This window comes from Grammomys surdaster, unplaced genomic scaffold (genome assembly GCF_004785775.1).
Source record: "Grammomys surdaster isolate TR1022 unplaced genomic scaffold, NIH_TR_1.0 125178, whole genome shotgun sequence".
Taxonomy (NCBI): Eukaryota; Metazoa; Chordata; class Mammalia; order Rodentia; family Muridae; genus Grammomys; species Grammomys surdaster.
The window spans coordinates 1-19,770 of record NW_021620070.1 but is presented as its reverse complement, the minus strand read 5'-3'; the positions used below and the strand labels follow the sequence as shown (position 1 = coordinate 19,770).

At 39.2% G+C, this 19,770-nt stretch overlaps 1 protein-coding gene and 1 pseudogene across 2 annotated transcripts; both read left to right on the top strand.

The window, feature by feature from the left end:
* The first annotated feature begins 8,347 nt into the window (after positions 1 to 8,347).
* On the top strand, positions 8,348 to 19,234 carry Vamp7 (vesicle associated membrane protein 7). Of its 2 annotated transcripts, XM_028785263.1 has the most exons (4): positions 8,348 to 8,557; positions 8,623 to 8,977; positions 17,217 to 17,309; positions 18,405 to 19,234. In XM_028785263.1, exons 1-4 carry the CDS (start codon positions 8,529 to 8,531, stop codon positions 18,471 to 18,473), a joined length of 546 nt encoding a protein of 181 aa, XP_028641096.1. In that variant the 5' UTR covers positions 8,348 to 8,528; the 3' UTR covers positions 18,474 to 19,234. The 2 variants fall into 2 exon arrangements, with proteins under 2 accessions (XP_028641096.1, XP_028641094.1); XM_028785261.1 differs by having other exon boundaries at positions 8,348 to 8,977.
* Positions 11,000 to 12,449, top strand: LOC114637113 (annotated as a pseudogene).
* Positions 19,235 to 19,770: the final 536 nt, after the last annotated feature.

Genomic DNA, 19,770 nt, shown 5'->3' with positions numbered 1-19,770 from the left:
AAGAAAAATATAAAAGAATACTTGATGTTTTGTCACATGGATTCTGAAGTGAGGAGCAATATTGGCAACAGTAGGAATATGAAACCAAACAAAAAGAAAAATATTACAAAATATTTTTACACATATATGCATTTATTATGGAAGCCTTGTGTGGGGGAGTTCGAGGTTGGGGAGGTGGGAGTGGGAGGGTAGGTGGAGGCACATCCTCATAGAAGCAGGAGGAGGGGGGATGGGATAGGGAGTTCCTGGGCGGGACGGGGGGAAATGGGGTAAGGGGAGAACATCTGAAATGTAAATAAAATATCCAATAAAAAAGTAATAAGCCCTATCCCATAGAAATTGTGAACTAAGAAGTCATAGGTTTTTATCCAATTGAGATAAATATTCTCCTTTCTTTGTGGTTCTCCTACTTTTACCTCTACATCTTAGGGAGGAAAAATAGAGTTGTATTAAGTATACATTTCCATTCATTAAATTTCAATAAATCACAGGATCAAGACTGGAGCCTCTTTAGCACATATGAGGCACAAAATTAGGGTATTACTATCAAGAATCTAAGTTGAGAATTAAATTATGTCAGTATATAATGAAATCTCCCAAATATCCCTGAAATAGTCTTTCTTCATTTGTATAAACAAATGTAGACTCTGTATAAAAATGCAACATTTCAATTCTATTGCTTCTTTATCTCATAACATGGGATGCTTAATAAAAGATCTCTTGATTGTTGCCTCAAAGGATGGAGGAGCCGTATCCTGGCTTGTGCTCTCCTAATGAGGATCCAGCCTCAAAAGGGTAATGCTGGCACCAATCCCAGTCACCTCTGCACCACTTATTTGTGTTCTGTTGGTGGCAGCCAAGTATAGAGCAAAGCACAGGTAGCCCACAAGTAGGAAGCTCAGTACCTCTGACAAAGTCTGGCAAAAAGATGATATTTGTACAGTCAAGAACATATACTAAGGCCGGGAGGTGGTGGCGCACGCCTTTAATCCCAGCACTTGGGAGGCAGAGGCAGGCGGATTTCTGAGTTCGAGGCCAGCCTGGTCTACAGAGTGAGTTCCAGGACAACCAGAGCTATATAGAGAAACCCTGTCTCAAAAAAACAAAACAAAACAAAACAAAAGAACATATACTAATAAGAAACAGTGTCAATGACCTGCAAATGTCCAAGATCATCAGTGTAAGCTTCTTGGTACAAATTTGACACTAGTAGGACCAGAAATGCAGTACTCATGATGGCCATGGCAGCACCTGACCCGGGGTAAAGAAGTATATTAAGGAAGGACCTGGTATTACATTCTCCAATCTCAATGGGTTCATCCAAACTCAGTGATGGCCCAAATGATGTAGACACCAGTCATACACACTGTTTGAATAGGGCTGGTTTTCTTAAATCACAGGTAGAGCATATAGTCTCTAGAAACATCACTTCATTGAATTCATAGATTGTAGAAGTAATAATTTATTTGCTTGTTGTATAGTTGCAGATTTTCTAAGCCAAGTCAGGGTAAAGACCACCATGCTTACAATTAGCATCAGATAGGACAGAAAATAGGAATAGAATGCTGTCTTTTGGCAGTCAAATATTTCCCAGACATACTTAGTATAAATCATTCTTTTTAAGACTAGGTGCAGAACAACAAAGGTATAATTGTATATGGGAAGAGGAGATGGTATGTCTTAGTTAGGGTTTCATTGCTGTGAACAGACACCATGACCAAGGCAACTCTTATAAGGACAACATTTAATTGGGGCTGGCTTACAGGTTTAGAGGTTCAATCCAGTGTCATCAAGGCAGGAGCATGACAGAGTTCAGGCAGACATGGGGCTGAAGAAGCTGAGAGTTCCACCTCTTCATCTGAAGGCTGCTAAGAGAAGACTGCCTTCCAGGCAGCTAGGATGAGGGTCTTAAAGCCCACGCCCACAGTGACACACCTACTCCAACAAGGCTACACCTCCTAATAGTACCAATCCCTGGGCCAAGCATATATAAACCATCACATGGTGAAATTCTTTATGACCCTCTGAAGACATTGTGGAACTATATAGGAACCTATCTGTGCCCCTCCTCATATCAGGCCACTAAAACAATGAAATTTTTGGTGCAAATACAGATCATAACAACAGAAATAAGTATGTAATCCAGGTATAACAAGAAAAGAACCATGAAGTCTATGCTTAGGAATATTTCTCTTGATTGGTGTCTTAGTTACTTTACTGATGCTATTATAAAACACAGCAACCACAGCAACTTATAAAAGAAAGCATTTAATTTGAGACTTATGGTTTCAGAGATTAGATGGCAGAGCAAAGGTGTGTTAGTAGAAACAGCTGAGAAATTGATCTACCAATTGGAACTAGAAAGAGAGAAATAGAACTGCACACACCTTTTGAAATCTCAAAGGCCACCACAGTGATACACCTCCTCAACAAGGTCACATTTCCTAATCCTTCCCAAATAGTTCTATCAACAGGAAATCAATATTCAGACAATTCAGACTTAACAGCCTATGGGGGCCATTCTCATTCAGACCACCACAATTGGATACTTTTCAGCTGCACCTCTAGCATTCATTCATTTTTTTCAACATTCTTGGAAAATTCAAATAGTGACTCCTTTTGGGTATTGATGTGAATCTGACACAGGCGTAGTTGACAACATGGTTGCTCCAGGAGGCTGAAACTGGCCCTAGCTTAGCCAACTGCCAGTACCATCCTACTGGCATTTGCTGGGAACTTGTCAAAATGCCCTTCCAATGGCTTTGTTGTTGGTTTGGGCTTTGGTTTCCTGAGACAGGATCTTTCTACATAGCCCTGGTTGTCCAGGAACTCACTATTTAAACCAGGCTGGCCTCAAACTCTCAGAGATCGGCTTGTCTCTGCCTCCCGAATGCTGAGATTAAAGGTATTAGCCACTACACCCAGCCCTCCTAAAGCTTTTTAACACTCAAGCTTCCACAGTACTTTTTTTTCTCCATTAATTTATTTATTCACTTTACATTCCTATCCCAGCCCCCCTCTCATCTCAGCTCCCTCTTCACATGACTCCTCCCCCTTCCCTTCACCTCTAAGAAGGGGGAAGTCCACCCTGGGTACCAACTCACCCTGGCACCTCCAGTCACTGCAGGACTAGGTTCATCCTCTCCCATTGAGGCCAGAAAAGGTAGCCCAATTATGGGAACAGGATACACAGGCAGGCAACAGAGTCAGGATAACCCCTGTTCCAGTAGGGGAATCCACATGAAGACCAAATGGTACATCTGCTACATATGTGCAAGTTGCCTGGGTCCACTTCTTGTATGCTCTTTGGTTGGTGGTTCAGTCTCTGGAAGCCATCAAGGGTCCATGTTGGTTTACTCTTTTGGTCTTCCTATGAAGTCTCTATCCCTTCCAGGTTTCTAATGAAAATTGAATTTAAGACTTCTTAAATCATGTCTGCTTGAGAACAAAATTGTCCCCACATAAAAATTCTGACTATGTGCCATAATTGTGCATTTAAAAGTGGATGCCTTGTTCCATCCTATACTTTGTAGCTTTATTTTTTCATTTTTTTCATTAATTTATTTATTTACTTACTTTACATCCCAATATCTCCCCCTTCCCCTCTCAGTTCACCCTTCACACAGCTCCTTCCCCAATTCATCCCCACTTTCTTCTCTGAGAATGAGAAGACTCCCCTGGCGCATCAACTCTCTGCAAGACTAGGCACATCCTCTCCCACTAAGGCCAGACAAGGCAGCCCAGTTAGGGAAATGGAATCCATGAGTGACAAAAGATTCAGTTAGGGGAATGGGATCCACAGGTAGGCAACAGATTCAGGGACAGGACCCTCTCCAGTTGTTGGAGGACTTGCATGAAGACCAAGCTGAGCATTTGCTACATATGTGGGTGAGGGGCTAGGTCCAGCCTATACTCGCTCATCGGTTAGTGGTTCTGTAGAGTGAAAAATTATAGATACTGGGTATATAGAATTCTTTTTAGACATATAAAATATTCTTTAGGGTTTCTTTATAAAGACATGGAGAAACTGAGCCATGAATCAAGTTAGGAATGTGGAAAGACCAGTCACCATTACTGGAACTGGCCTATCTACAAAGAGAAAGGAAAGAATGCAAGTGAACTAGGTGGAACCAAGCTGGGAACCAAGCTGAGAACCGCAGTGACAGGGCAAGGCCACAGTGACAGGGCGGGACCACATTCTTGAGAAAGATAAGCGTACAGAGAGTTTTCACCTTATCCTGACTCATGTAGGTTGGGTTACTTTGGAATGTTCCACTATTTTTATGTTATGCCACCTCAACAACCCCTCATTCCCCTCCCCATTCCTTGGTTTGTGGTTTTTCCCCTTAAAAACCCCTCTCAAACTGGCTGTCGGGGTCAATTTCGCTCCTGCGTGGGCATACGAATTGACCGGCAGCTAGTTGTCACGCCCTAATAAACCTTGCAATTGCTCTGGTACATGGTGTCTCGAGCAGATTACTGGGTGGTCTCGACTTTCTGAGACTTGAGTGAGGGTCTCCCCTCTGTGGAGGTCTTCAGTTCAGTCTCTGGGATCCTCCAAGGGTCCAGCTTAGTTGACTCTGTTGTCTTCCTGTCCCTAAGTCCTTTCCTCAACTCTTCCACAAGACTCCAGAGCTCCATCTAATGTGTGGCTGTGGGTCTTTGCATCTGTTTCCATTGGCTGCTGGGTGGAGCCTCTCAGAGGACAATTCTGCTATATAGTTCTTGTCTGCAAGCATAACAGAATATCATTAATAGTGTCAGGAATTGGTTCTTGCCCATGGGGTGGTTTTCAAGTCATTGACTGGCCATTCCCTCAGTCTTTGCTCTATTTTTGTCCCTGCACATCTTGTAGGCAGGATAAATTTTGAGTCAAAGGTTTTGTGGATAGGTTTCTGTTCTTTTCTCTCCAATGGGAGCCCTGCCTGGCTACAAAAAGTGACCACTTCAGGATCCATATTCCCCAAAGCTAGGAGTCTTGGCTAGAGTCGATACTCTGATACTCCCAGGTATCTTCCCCCCATCCTAGGTCTCTGTTACTTCCTATAATCCCCCCCACATCTCCCTACATCATTTTAAAACATCACAGGTTTTCAAGGAAATATCAGTTTATTACTCATCCTTAAGTCAATAAAACTCACATTCCTAATATGGTCAGGGCTACTTCAACCAGAATTCTAAAAATTGATTTCATTTATTCGGTGAAATAAAAATTAAGAATAATAATTCATATAAACTTAATAAAATACTAACACACTCAGAGGCAAGCAGACATCAAGAGTCCTTCCTATTCTAGCTTCAACCTGTCATATAAAAGAGCAAGTATATAAGGGCCACCAAAATATTTTAAAAGTTTTATATAAAAGTTTTAAATTAGCCGGGTGGTGGTGGCGCACGGCTTTAATCCCAGCACTTGGGAGGCAGAGGCAGGCGGGTTTCTGAGTTCGAGGCCAGCCTGGTCTACAGAGTGAGTTCCAGGACAGCCAAGGCTATACAAAGAAACCCTGTCTCGAAAAAAATTTTAAAAAAGTTTTAAATTTTATTGCTATTGTAGAGTGAAAAATTATAGATACTGGGTATATAGAATTCTTTTTAGACATATAAAATATTCTTTAGGCTTTCTTTATAAAGACATGGAAAAACCGAGGCATGAAGCAAGTTAGGAATGTGGAAAGACCAGTCACCATTACTGGAACTGGCCTATCCGCAAAGAGAAAGGAAAGAATACAAGTGAACTAGGTGGAACCAAGCTGGGAACCAAGCTGAGAACCGAAGTGACAGGGCAAGGCTGAAGTAACAGAGCAGGACCACATTCTTGAGAAAGATAAGCGTACAGAGAGTTTTCACCTGACCCTGACTCCCGTAGGTTGGGTTCCTTTGGAATGTTCCACTATTTTTATGTTATACCACCCTAGCAACCCCTCACCCCCTCCCTATTCCTTGGTTTGTGGTTTTTCCCTTTAAAAATCCATCTCAAACTGGCTGTCGGGGTCAATTCCGCTCCTGCGTGGGCATACGAATTGACCGGCAGCTAGTTGTCACGCCCTAATAAACCTCGCTATTGCTCTGGTACATGGTGTCTCAAGCAGATTACTGGGTGGCCGCGACTTTCTGAGACTTGAGTGAGGGTCTCCCCTCTGTGGAGGTCTTCACTATCTTTATTCAAACACTCTTTCTTCATCTATTTTTGTTCTTCCCTTTCCAAAACTAATATAGAAAATGCAAGAATAATTCTTGTGTGCTGTCTCATTTTGCTTCATTTTTATTGAGTAGTGATTGTGGAAATTAGACTCCAGCTTCTTTAGTTTTCAGTGTGGATGCATACCAGTGACTCCATATTGTGCTTCCAAGCCCTTTATGACCAAGCCCACTCAGTCAGCCAACAGGAGTGAGGATTAAAAGAAAAGAGACGGTTAGACAAAATTGCAGCGTGACCCCAGCCAGTTCTGAGGCTGAAGGCAGGTTCGTTTAATTCAACTTTTCTTTTAAACCCTTTTAATTACATGCAAGTATTTAGGTCAGTTCTAGGTTTGAGGAACCAACATTGCAATAGAAACAAACAGTCAAGGAACAAACAAAGCAATATGCAGAGTCCCTTGATCACCCGGTGATCACTCTCATGTTCGCTGTTTCTAAGGGCTCACCCGGATGACTTGACAAAGTATCTGAGCCTACTTCCCTGTCCTAGCCCACAGTCATATTCATGCCTGAGGCTTACTTCTTTGTTTTAGCCTAAGACTTGGATTCCTGACTGAATTTACTTCTCTGTTTTAGCCTAAAAATAGACTCCTGCCTGAACTTACTTCCTTGTCATGGCCCAAAGTCAGATTCTTGTCTAAAGCCCATTTCCTTGTCCTTGGCCAATGTCAGATTCCTGCCAAGCAGCCCCAAGGGCTTCCCACACCTTTACCTTTAGTCTGGTATGGTTCATGTTCCATTGAAGAAAACTGATTTTTCCCTTTCTCAGCAGGTATCAGTCACAAACAGCTTCCGGATTTAGGGATGGGTCTTTGTATCTACTCACCCTTAATTCAGTGCTGGGCTGAGTTTGTGTATGTTTTGTGCATGCTCTACAATACAATCTAGAGAAGAAAAAGGGTAAAGAAAAGACAAATAATGGAGATCTTGTATTTCCAATGAAACACTGTAGGTGATGTTATCTTTCGCTTAGTATTGCTCAGTAAACATATCCTTGAAAAGGGTTGAAAAATATGAGGCTGTGTGAAATGAAGTATTAAGTAGTTAGAAAATAGATTACTTATTGTGTAGCTATGAGCTTTGAGAAAATATATGTATTCAAAATCACACCTAGCATTCTGGATCGGTCAACTGAATGGATGTGCCATTCGCTGAGACAAACAGGTTATTGAACAGAGAAAGTAGAAATCTATTAGGTAGATTGGGAACTATTATTAAGATTAAGACTCAAGATATCCGGTTAACACTGGGTTTCAAGAGTATTGTCTGTGCTTCCTAAATACATGAGGATTATCAACATATGGATGACAACAATGCATTGGGGATAGCTGATATCACCAAGAAAACAAAGTGCAGGGCAACGGCCTATGCAGTGTGAACACTACAGAAGTAAATGAGCTGGCATAGAGGTGGGAGGCAAATCTGATGAATGAAGCAATGGCTATAAAGTAATTTTCATAGCGACGTTGCTGAGAATTTCAAGTCTGTGTGTGTTGAAGAGGCTGGAAGTGTGGGGTTGAAAAGGGTGACTCTGGAATGTTTTACATAAGAGAAAACTCCATGGTCTCTAAATGTTGGGAAACAGAGCCAGGAAGGAGGGAGTTTGAGGGGTTGGGGGGAGGTGGTGATGAGAAAGGAGGAAAAGGATATACCGTAGCAGACTCAAATCACAGGAAAGTAGCTGCTGTCGCTTGCTGTTGTTGATTTGCTGCTGTTATTTTTTGTGCCAAAGCATGGGAGAAATGATCGGTGAGGTATACAATGAAGTTAATTTTTTTCATAGCGAAAGCACAGAGGGTTCCTATCAGAGACATTCTGTTTTGTCTATGAATAGGCGACATTATCTGCTGAGAATCAATGTGGAGATAGCGGGAGAAGCCCAACTCCTCATTTATTCTGGTGGTTATACTGATAGACTACTTGTGTTGTCTTGCATCTTCTCGTTTCCTGGAATTATAGAACAGCGTTCGATGTTCATTGAGTTGTTAACCCGACCCTAACGCAGACGTGGCACCATTATACTCAGAACTACTACTCCCAGAGTGCAGTTCGGGTTCTGAGAAGTGCCGAGGGTTGGGAACATCCTCTAGCCGGCTCCCATTGGAGGAGAGCTCACGTTCCCAGGAGGCCACGCGTAGGCGGGGCGCTTTACACGGAAGCTTGCGGCGTCAGGTCCTATCCGTCTCTTGTTTCAGGCAGTGGGCAACCCTAGGAAGACCTGCGCCCCTCAGTCAAGAACCCTAGTGCCCGCCAGAGGGTACCCGGTCAGATTGAAGTCATGGCCATTCTTTTTGCTGTTGTTGCCAGGGGAACCACTATCCTTGCCAAACATGCTTGGTGTGGAGGAAACTTCCTGGAGGTGACAGAGCAGATTCTGGCTAAGATACCTTCTGAAAATAATAAACTAACTTACTCACATGGCAATTATTTGTTTCATTACATCTGCCAAGACAGGATTGTGTATCTTTGTATCACTGATGATGATTTTGAACGTTCTCGAGCCTTCAGTTTTTTGAATGAAGTAAAGAAGAGGTTCCAGACTACTTATGGTTCAAGAGCACAGACTGCACTTCCATATGCCATGAATAGTGAGTTTTCGAGTGTATTGGCTGCACAATTGAAGCATCACTCCGATAGTAAGAGCCTAGACAGAGTGATGGAGACTCAAGCACAAGTGGATGAACTGAAAGGAATAATGGTCAGAAACATAGATTTGGTTGCTCAACGTGGAGAAAGGTTGGAATTGCTGATAGATAAAACAGAAAACCTTGTGGATTCAGTAAGTATGGAATATATTTTTCCCACGGTATTAGAATAATTGCACTGATGGTTAAGATAATATGAGAATGGTCTTAAATTTTAAAGATTTCTTTATTTCATGTATGTTAGTACGCTGTCACTGTCTTCAGACACCAGAAGAGAGCATACAGATCCCATTACAGATAGTTGTGAGCCATCTCTCCAGCCCCTGGTCTTAAATTTTATACTAAGGTGGTTTGTTTCTCTGATTCCTTTCTCACATCTATGTCATCATCATATTATGATAAGAAAGGTATCAGTGAGATATACAAAACAACCAGTCTCTCAGTAGCCATTAATGAAGTTTTTTTAATAAAAATATATTCATTATACAGAAATAATTTCCTAAAACTTTACATTGAACCAAAGTTTTTCTTTTTTTTTTAAACCAAAGTTTTTCAATTGATAATTCATCACCTTATGTACCTCTGCTGAAGTTTTGGCTGGGTATGACTCACTGTGTTACCTTGATCTTTTCCTTATATCAAGCCAAAGACATAGGTTGAAATGTACCATTAATTACTTTTTTCTACTCTCACATATTTCTTTACATTTTCTATGTAGTTCATTGTAAAAGTGTTTTGAAAAAATAAATATGTGGAGATCTTTAACAGATTTAAATTTTACACATTAAAAGCAATTCGTGATTGAATAATCATGGTATTAATTATTCTTCATTGTTGTGACAAAATACTTGATAAAAGGAACTTAAAGAATAGGGGTTTTTTTTTTTGCTCACAATGTGGAGGTTTAGTTCTATAAGTAAAATCTTGAGGAAGCAGCTGATCATATTGTGCCTCATATTCAGAAGGCAGAAAGCAATGAATGCAGACTCTTAGCTTGCTTTCTTTTCTTTATTCAGTCCAGAACTCCAGGTCAGGGAATGATGCTGCCCATATTTAAGGTGGATCTTCCTACTTAATTAACTTTAGATAATTTATCACAGACATGCATATATATCTCCAAGGTGATTATACTGTAAATATCACAATGACTATATAGTATCATAATCATGTTGATTGTGACTAGCAACAAGACTGTAGCAATTAAGAGCCTTAACTTTAGAATCAGACTGTTTGGATTTTAATACCATTTTCTAGTAGTATGACCTTAAGCACATTACTTAACCTCTTTCTACCTCAATTGTCATAATCTATAAAATGGCAATATACTTTTTTCATTGAGTTCTGAGAATTAAATTATATGTAAAATGCTTGACATGATACATGTTATGCTCTAACAGGTATTTGAACTTGTTAATTTTAATATTATCTGTTAATGGCAGATTGTAGGAAGTTGACAACCTCCTACAACCTTGGGTTTTGTGTCATTTTATAAGCTTTTCATCAAATATGTGGTAATTAGAAGAATTATATAAAGATTTTTAATTTTTATATTTTTAAAGTTTTCTTTTATTATTTATTTGTTCTTCTTTCATATATTGTATCCTGACTGTAGTTTCCCCTCCCTCCTCTCCTTCCAGTTCCTCCCCACACACCTCCCCTCTCCCCCAGATCCACTCCTTCTCCACTTCCCTTCAGAAAAGAGTGGGCCTCTCAATGATAAAATTTCATATACACTTATAATTCATTTTGATCAGTGCTACCCCACTTTCCATCCCTGAAATTTCATCCCCTATTTTTCACATGTTTCTCTCCCAACTTTGTGTGCTGAGTTCATTTAGTGCTACCTGTATGTGCATTGGTGTAGGACAGTCTACAGGAGCATAGGCAACCTCTTATGGATGACATCTCTAAAGAAAACTGACTCTTCCTCCCCTAACTGCCATCAGTTGACGATAGGTCTTTATTTGAGTGTGGAATTTCATGAGCTCCTCCCCCATCCCCCATCCATGCTTGGATTTTGGCTGCCTTAATCTTTTAAATGTACTCACAGCTTCTGAGAATCCATGCATTCAACAGCTCTGTCATGTCTGACCAGAAGAGTTTTGTTGCAGATGTCCAATATGTTTGGCTCTTAGAATCTTTTTACCCCCTCATCCATGATGCTTCCTGAGACTTATGGAAGAGAAAGTATGATATTGATGTCCCATTTAGAGATAGGCAGTCCACACTCTGTTATTATCTGCATGTTAACCAGTTTATATGTCAGTATATTAATCACAGTCTTTTGTAAAAAGAAGCTTCTCTTGTATGGGTTGGGAGATGCACTAATATAAAGAGAACTTAGGGGCAATTTATTATTTATAGCCATTTTTCAGAATAGTATTAGGTCACCCTCTCATGCCTCTGACCTAACCATCTGTGGGATTTGGGGCCTACTTAACATACTAGGCATGAGTTGTGTCTTGTGGAGCCAGCTTTAGATCCATTTAGAGATTTAGGTGGCGGGATGTGGTGGGGATTCCAACATTGATGGGAAATGTGTTAGCATGGGTAGCAGTAGTCATATTCGTGTGGAGGTGGTGGTGGTGGTGGTGGTGGTGGTGGTGGTGGTGGTGGTGGTGGTGGTGATAGAAATGGTGGAGGATGTCATGGTGTCTCTTCACAGCAATAAAAAAGACACACCATATGAGGAGTAAGATACCAAGTAGAGATTAAAATACTGGAAACATTTCCATTTTATTAGCTACGTTTCTATTGCTGTGATAAAATGCCCTTATCAAAATCATCATCTTTTTGGATGAAGCAATTTATTTTTGCTTATGGTTCTAGAGTGGTAAAGAGTCCATTATGATGAAGAGGCATGATAACAAACATGTCGTGGTGGCAGGAGCAGGAAACAGATTATATTGTGAAACAGAGAACTGGAAGTCTAGACTGAGACTGTATACTTTCAAAGTTTACCCCCAGTGAAATACTTCCTCCAGCAATGCCTCAACTCCCAAACACCCCTAAGCAGTGTCACTAACTGGGAACTTTGTGTGCAAATGCCAGATCCCATTGGGGACATTTCTTATTCAAGGAGCCACATCCTTTTAACCTTACTAAAGTCTGGTTTATCACTAAAATATGACATCCTAATTATTAGTTCTGTCAGAGGGGATACATGTTTGTATATCCTGAAAAAACAATGGATGGTAGCAATGACTTTCTGCATGCTGTTGTCATTCCAAGCACTGTTGACAACTGTAGAACCAGATGATCCACAAGATGTAATAGTAGCAAATCAGCACAAACAAAATCAGGAAATGTGCAAACAGCTTAACTTTGAACATATATGTATGATGGAAAACCATTTTCTAGTGCAGGATACATACATACACACACACACACACACACACACACACACACACACAAAATCAAAACAAAAATCAAAACAAAACTGTGTGCTGTGGGATTTGGTAGGAATGCAGTAATAGTAGCCGTGTCTTCAAAATCATGTTATATAGGGACTGTAATAAAATTACTTTTGAGTAACTGAGACTGAGAGATGCTACTAGCCACATTTGCTTTTTTTAATGAATACAAATATCTGTTATTCTTCGGATCCTGCACAATTATTTTTAAACTAGCATTCTTGCCCAAGGGTGTTATTAGGTACCACTAGAATCTAGGGGGAAGGGAGGATCCCTACTCTGTAAATAAAGTTAATTAAACATCTGTGTAATTTAAAAAGAGGAAATACTTTAATATTTTTCTTAACAGTTTAAAATTTAGATAAGCTAGAACATGCTACTTTAATGTTTAATAGTTCAATAATACTAGCAATTTGCTTCAGTCTTTTTGAAATAATTAAGGTAATATTTGAGCATTGTTGGTGTTGCATCATAGCTACCTACTGTTGTTAACATGGGTCCTCTGTACCTTTGGATTTACTTGCATGCTTGTACCTAACTTCTTCAGATGGGTAGCTGAACAGACCACCATTTTAAACATTACAAAATTATTTTTCTCTATAAACATTTTAATAATAGTATAGAAAAGCATATCCAATAACCTGGTATCCTGCAACTTCTTAACAGTGAAGAATGTTACTTGTGCATAATCCTATACCAATGAAATACATCTTGATCGGAAGGCAGGCAGAAGGATATTGTGTTTCTTTTTATTTTTTTGTTTTTTTGTTTTTTTTTTTCAAGACAGGGTTTCTCTTTATAGCCCGGGCTGTCCTGGAACTCACTCTGTAGGCCAGGCTGGCCTCAAACTCAGAAATCTGCCTGCCTCTGCCTCCCAAGTGCTGGGATTAAAGGCGTGCGCCACCACCGCCCGGCCAGAGATTGTCTTTCACAGGCAGCCAGGAAAAGCCTCTCTTCTGCACTTGGGTGGAGCTTGAGAACTAGGAGAGCTCAAACCCTGCCTACACAATGATACACTTCCTCCAACAAGGCCACACCTATTCTAACAAGGCCATACCTCCAAATAGTGACACTTCCCATGGGCCAAACATATTCAAATCACCACATTCCACTTCCTGGTCCCCATAGGCTTGTTCAAGCATGTGTCTATGGGGGCCATACCTATCCATAGCATAATACAAAATACATTTAATCTAACTTCAAAAGTCCTAATAGTCAATCACAGTCTCAACAATGTTTAAAAGTCTAAAGTATCTTCTGAGATTTATGTAGTCTCTTAACTGTAATCCCCTATACAACTAAAATCAAAAAGCAGCTCACATACTTCCATTATCACAGGATATACATTAGTATTCCAAAATGTCATAGTTCGGAAATAACTTGACCAAAGCAAAACCAAAAACAGGCTGGGCAAACTTCAAACTCTGCGTCTCCATACCTGATGTCCAACTCCTTTCAGTTTTGTTGACTGCAACACAATTCTTTCTCTTGGGCTGGTTCCACCCCCTGTTAGCAGCTTTCCTTGACAGATATTCCATGTCTCTGGCTTCCCTAACATCTTGGCGTCTCCAAGGCAACTTCAGCTTCACAGTTTCTTGCTCCAGTGTCTGAGATACACACATGATTGTCTGAGCTTCTCCAAAGTGTTTGAGCCACTTCTCTAGCTCTGCCCTCTGTAGCATTCTAAGCTCAGGTTGATCCACTACACTGCCTCTGCTGTTCTTGGTGGTCACCCCATAGTACTGGCATCTCTAATACACTGAGGTCTTCTGCTGCAACTAGGCTTCACCAATAGCCTCTCATAGGCACTCTTCATGGTTCCAAGCCTCAGCTCCTTTGCATGATGCCTTCAGTCCTGGGCCATCAACTGCAACTGAAGCTGCACCTTCTCCAATGTCTTTTCCTGGCCTCTGAGTGCCAAGCCTCGGCTGCTCTCCATGACCCCTTCATGCCTTCAAAACCAGTACCACCTGGGTGACTCTTACACATTACCAAGTGCAACTGCTGCAGGAGGTACAATCTTGGCTATGCCTGGAATACTTCTTTGTGCTCTCAGAAAACAGTTCCCAGAAGATTTCACCTCAGTGATGCTGGTCTCTTAATCACCACTAATTTCTTAGCTCTAGCTAATCAGCATCAATTGTCCAGGTATCTCCTTCGGTTTTTCACTCTAAAGCCAGAGCCACATGGCTGAAGCTGCCAATGGCTGAAGCTGCCAAGTTCTGCTGCTTGATTGGGCTTGAACTTGGCCCCCTTGTTCTATTACATCTTCATCAGTTTTTTTGTTTGTTTGTTTTTGATGATTTCCTTCACTATCTAAGCTTGGCTGTCGTGGAACTTGCTTTGTAGTTTGACCTTGTACTCACAGATCTGCATGCCTCTGTCCCTTGAGTGCTGGGATTAAAGCGATGTACTACCATGTCTAGATCTAAGCTTTTCTTTAAATCATCTTCACAAGATCTTTATAAGTTCTGGATTGTAGTTTGTTCCAGATATTGTCAAGCTGACAACCAAGAATAGCCATCACAGTCCATCCCTTATCAATTTGATACACAATCATATCTCCTTATGTCCAAATGAAAACAATAACCAGGTCAGTAATCCCTAACATGATATAACTATCCCTTGGTCAACTACAAACCCAAAAATAATAAACTTAGCTGAGTGATATCTCACCCTGAGGTCACCACTTCCTTATTTCCATTTAATATCCTTGAACACAGGATTTAGCTCCATCTCACTTCCTGGTGCCTCTTTAATCTTTGAATCATGCATTTTGTATTTTTCCTTTCTAACCTTGGTACACTTGAACAAAATGCTCCTCATAAGGGTGAACCACAAGGACAAATTCTAAACTAGGGTTTTTTGAGACTTCTTTTGTCAATCCAATTAATCAAAACCTTTTACCTTAGCTTCAGTCAGACTCTTGGGACAAGGGCATAAAACGGCCACATTCTTCACCAAAATATCACAAGAATGATCTCTAGGGAACATACTAAAATCTTCTCTGAAACCTCTTGAGCCAGGCCTCCAAAGTTCTAATCACCCTCAGCACCACTATCTTCCATGTTCCTACTAGGATGGCCCACTGACCCCCCACTTAAAGCATTCCACTTCTTTCCAAATTCACATTCCTCCAAGCAAAAACATAGTCAGGCCTATTACAGCAATACCCCAGTTCCTAGTACCACTTCTATCTGAGTTACAGTTTCATTGCTGTGAAGAGACACCGTGACTGAGGCAACATTTATAAAGAACAATGTTTAACTGGGGCTGGCTTATCGTTTAAGAGGTTCATTCCATTATCATCATGGAAAGAAACATGGCACCATCCAGAAAGACATGGTGCTAAGGAGCTGAGAGTTCTACAACTTGATCTGAAGACAGGCAGAAGGAGACTGTCTTCTACAGGCAGCCAAGAAGAGTCTCTCTTCTGCACTGGGCAGAGCTTGAGCATTAGGAAACCTCAAAGCCTTCCTACACAGTGACACACTTCCTCCAACAAGGCCGTATCTCCTAATAGTGCCACTTCCCAAGGGCCAAGCATATTCAAACCACCATGTCTTGTCTACAAAAGTTATAAGAAGAAGCTGTAACATTTACTCTATTTTTCTTTCTGTCAAAATTGTGACACTAATCCATGACACTAATCCATTGACTGTGTAAATATAGTAATAAATTGTTTGATTATTATATAATAATTCATTATGGTTTATGGATATTTTGGTAGTTTCTACTTTTAGATATGAAAAAAATAGTCAAAACATTTTTATATGGCTCTTTTGAGCTTTCACATAGTATCTTTTGTACAATATACCTAGGAGTAAAATAGCTAGGTAATTAGTACATATCATTATTTGTTTACCTATTTGTTTTAAACTTCTTTTTTTTTTAAAGATTTGTTCTTTTTTTAAATTTATTTATTGTATGTAAATACACTGTAGCTGTCTTCAGACACCCCATAAGAGGGCATCAGATCTCGTTATGGATGGTTGTGAGCCACCATGTGGTTGCTGGAATTTAAACTCATGACCTCTGGAAGACCAGTCAGTGCTCTTAACCACTGAGCCATCTCACCAGCCCTGTTTTAAACTTCTTATGTCTTGGTGAAAATGCTTTACTCACTGAAAAAGTGATGATTAAAAAGAAAATGGATAACTGAAGGAATGTGACCCTATTGGGTTTTGACAAGTAAATACATTTGTTCCTAGGAAAATCAAACATCTATATGTATGGTTCAAAGCCCAAAGATCATGCTGTATAGAATCAGTTAATATGCTTGTAGTCAATTGGTTTAGAATAAGAGTTTCTTATTAAAAATTTAAAATAGAAAATATTTTCCCTCTTAAAAAAATCACTTGTTCATTCAACACTGCATTTCTACAAAGAGAAGGAAACGAAGTGAAGCCTTGTCAGTGAGTTCCTATTGCTTATTATTGCTTTCAAAGAACTCAGCTCTGGGTAACTACTGATTCTGAATGACCAGTCTCTACTTGAAAAGAGAAGGAAGGGAAAAAGACATTTGAATTTAAACAGAACTAATGAAAATAGGGCTTAGACTCTGGCTCAGTAGTATAGTTCCTTGTTCTCCTCAGGTTTTAGCAACTGTCTTTCTCTCTGTTCAAGTGAATCTCCCTTGTGCCTCATATATATCTCTCTTTCCCTCCCTCCTCTCCCCCCTTTCAACTCTCACCTCCTGTTTCCTGCCTCAGTTCATTGGCCAAAGGTTTTTTTTTTATTATTTTTTATTCACAGGTAAATGCTTTTGCAGTACATGGCACACTTTTACAGTACATGGCACAAGATAGTCTCTCTATATTTCTTATCTGTTATGATCTGGAGCCCTGGGTTTCATCCATAAAAGTGAGAGAATTGATTAAAATAAAAACTTACAGGTTGTTACTACAAATCATTCATATAGTCAGTGTGAAGAATAAAACAACTGATGATTGTTTTCTAGTCTGTCACTTTCAAAACTACCAGCAGAAATCTTGCTCGAGCCATGTGTATGAAGAATATCAAGCTCACTATCATCATCATCATTGTATCAATTGTAAGTTTTTCTCTCTTTAGTATATGAGCTTATTTTTGACTCTTTAAGAAATTGGGTGCTGGGATTCTTTATTGATGATTATCACTCCAGTTGAGCTACATTCATCATTTTTTAATGATTGATTGATTGATTGATGTTACATATATGAGTACACTGTAGTTGTCTTCAGACATAACAGAAGAGGGAATCAGATTCCATTACAGATGGTTGTGAGCCACCATATGGTTGCTGGGAATTGAACTCAGGACCACTGAAAGAGTAGTCACTGCTCTTAACTGCTGAGCCATCTCTTCAGCCCTACATTCATCTTTTAATTGTAAAATACATGACCAGGAAATATCTTTTCTTGTGAAATCAGCATTAAATATCGCCCTTCACTTAAACTCTTTTTTTTCTGTTGAGAGTTTTTGTGAATAATGATATAAATAAAATTCAGGTTGAAAAGATGACTCTTGCAACCTAAATCCAAATCTCCAACGCCTACCTAAAAGCATAGACATAGCCATGGATGCCTGTCACCCCAGCATGTGTGATCCTGGGAGCTTGTTTAGTAACACAACCTAGTTGAAAATGTGACCTTCATAGTCAGTGAGAAACTTGGTCTCAAAAAATAAATAGGAAAACAGTAAAGGAGGACACTGATGGTTCTCTGACCTCTGCATAGACACTGAAAGGTGTGCATACCCATATACACACAGAGACACACTTAGTATATAAAATTTTCAACCAGTTCAGTCTATTAACAGAATCATATAGGAATTAATATGTGGTTTCATCTATTCAACTAACATTTGTTAGCTATGTGATATGTTTTTCATTGATCCAGTCAAAATTGAAGAAGCGTAGTGTGTACATATACTTGTTTCATAGTTTATAGAACTGTGAAACTGCATGCCACCATATTTTATACGCCAACATTTTTTAAAAGAAAATAATAAAATCTGTCTTCATAATACTTATCTTTTATATAGTTTCACTATTGGTTATATTATTGAAGACCTATTACTCTCCTAGTACTGGTAGTGTTTCTTTAATTAGTTCTGTGAACCTTGTAATAGAGTCATGTAAGTAAATTTCCTTTCTTTCTCCTTCCAGGTGTTCATCTATATCATTGTGTCACCTCTCTGTGGTGGGTTTACATGGCCAAGCTGTGTGAAGAAATAAGAAAGAAAAAATTACCATTAACCAAGGATATGAGAGTGAAAGGATATAAAGGCAATTCATGTGACTATGGCCTTTCACTACTCTCAGAAAATGCCAATTTCTTTAATCTTCTTTTCTCTTTTTCTTGATTTAATCTTTGCCTATCATATGTTTATGTTAATGAATTTCACATTGAAGTGCTATTCACAGGAGAAAGGGCATTTATTTGTTTCTTTAGTTTGTTAAGTAGAACCTTCTACTTAGAAAGACATTTTTGCTTTTAACATACAAAGCTTTTGCCAAGGTGGAAACTGCCAAACTTATGACCTGTCTGCTAAAACTGTCTAGGAACTTAGTATGTTCAAAGTGCAGGGAAATGGATTGTATTGCTAACATCTCATTGTAGTCTCTTTTGTTATGGGAGAATTATAGGTGCTTCAAAATATTAAATAGAGAATTTTGGGAATTGTAATAAATTGCTGGTGCTGCTTATATCCAGGAGCCCATACAAGTAATGTAGTTAACATTGACTTTTTATTTCAGTAAGGTGGGAAATATTTTGATAGCCCATTAGAAGCACAAGAAGTATCCTTCTTTCTCCCAGCATTTATTTTCTGAAATAAAGTTCAGTGCATTATTTATTCATACTGCACATAGTTTAATATCTTCTGTTTATCCATTACTAAGGTGAATTGAGATTGAGGATTATGGGTTTTAAATATTCTTTTTTTCTTCTGTACATATTTGGGACAAACATACTGTTAATAAAATTCATAATTGAAGAGAAGGGAGGCAAATAACTCTGTGTCACCAAAGAAAATGAATGGAGCCATACTAAAAGTGCACGCATTTTAAGCTCACAAATGCGGTGATGTGGGATGATTTTTTTTCTATTCTGGGACTGTTTTTGAATAATGGTTTGATCTTTCTTTATGGTTTAATTCTTCAATCTGCCTAATTTTGAATAATTTTAAAACCTGAAAGAGAATAGATTGTATGATATAGAAATAATATAAAATATCATAACATACATGTATTGTAGTAAAAGAAAATTTGGGTGTAATGCTGCTTCATCTACTTTGACATCAGTCACTTAGTAGTTGATATCTATGTGAGAAGAAGAAAACATTTTGTCCTAGATATAATTGTGTTTATCAACAGGTAAAACTAAATATAAGTGAGGTTACATTTTACTCTTTTCTCAATGAAACAATAAACTAGTATTTTGAACTCAAAAAAAAAAAAAAGAAAGAAAGAAAGAAAGAAAGAAAGAAAGAAAGAAAGAAAAATAACTTTTACCAAAACAGTAGAACATCAT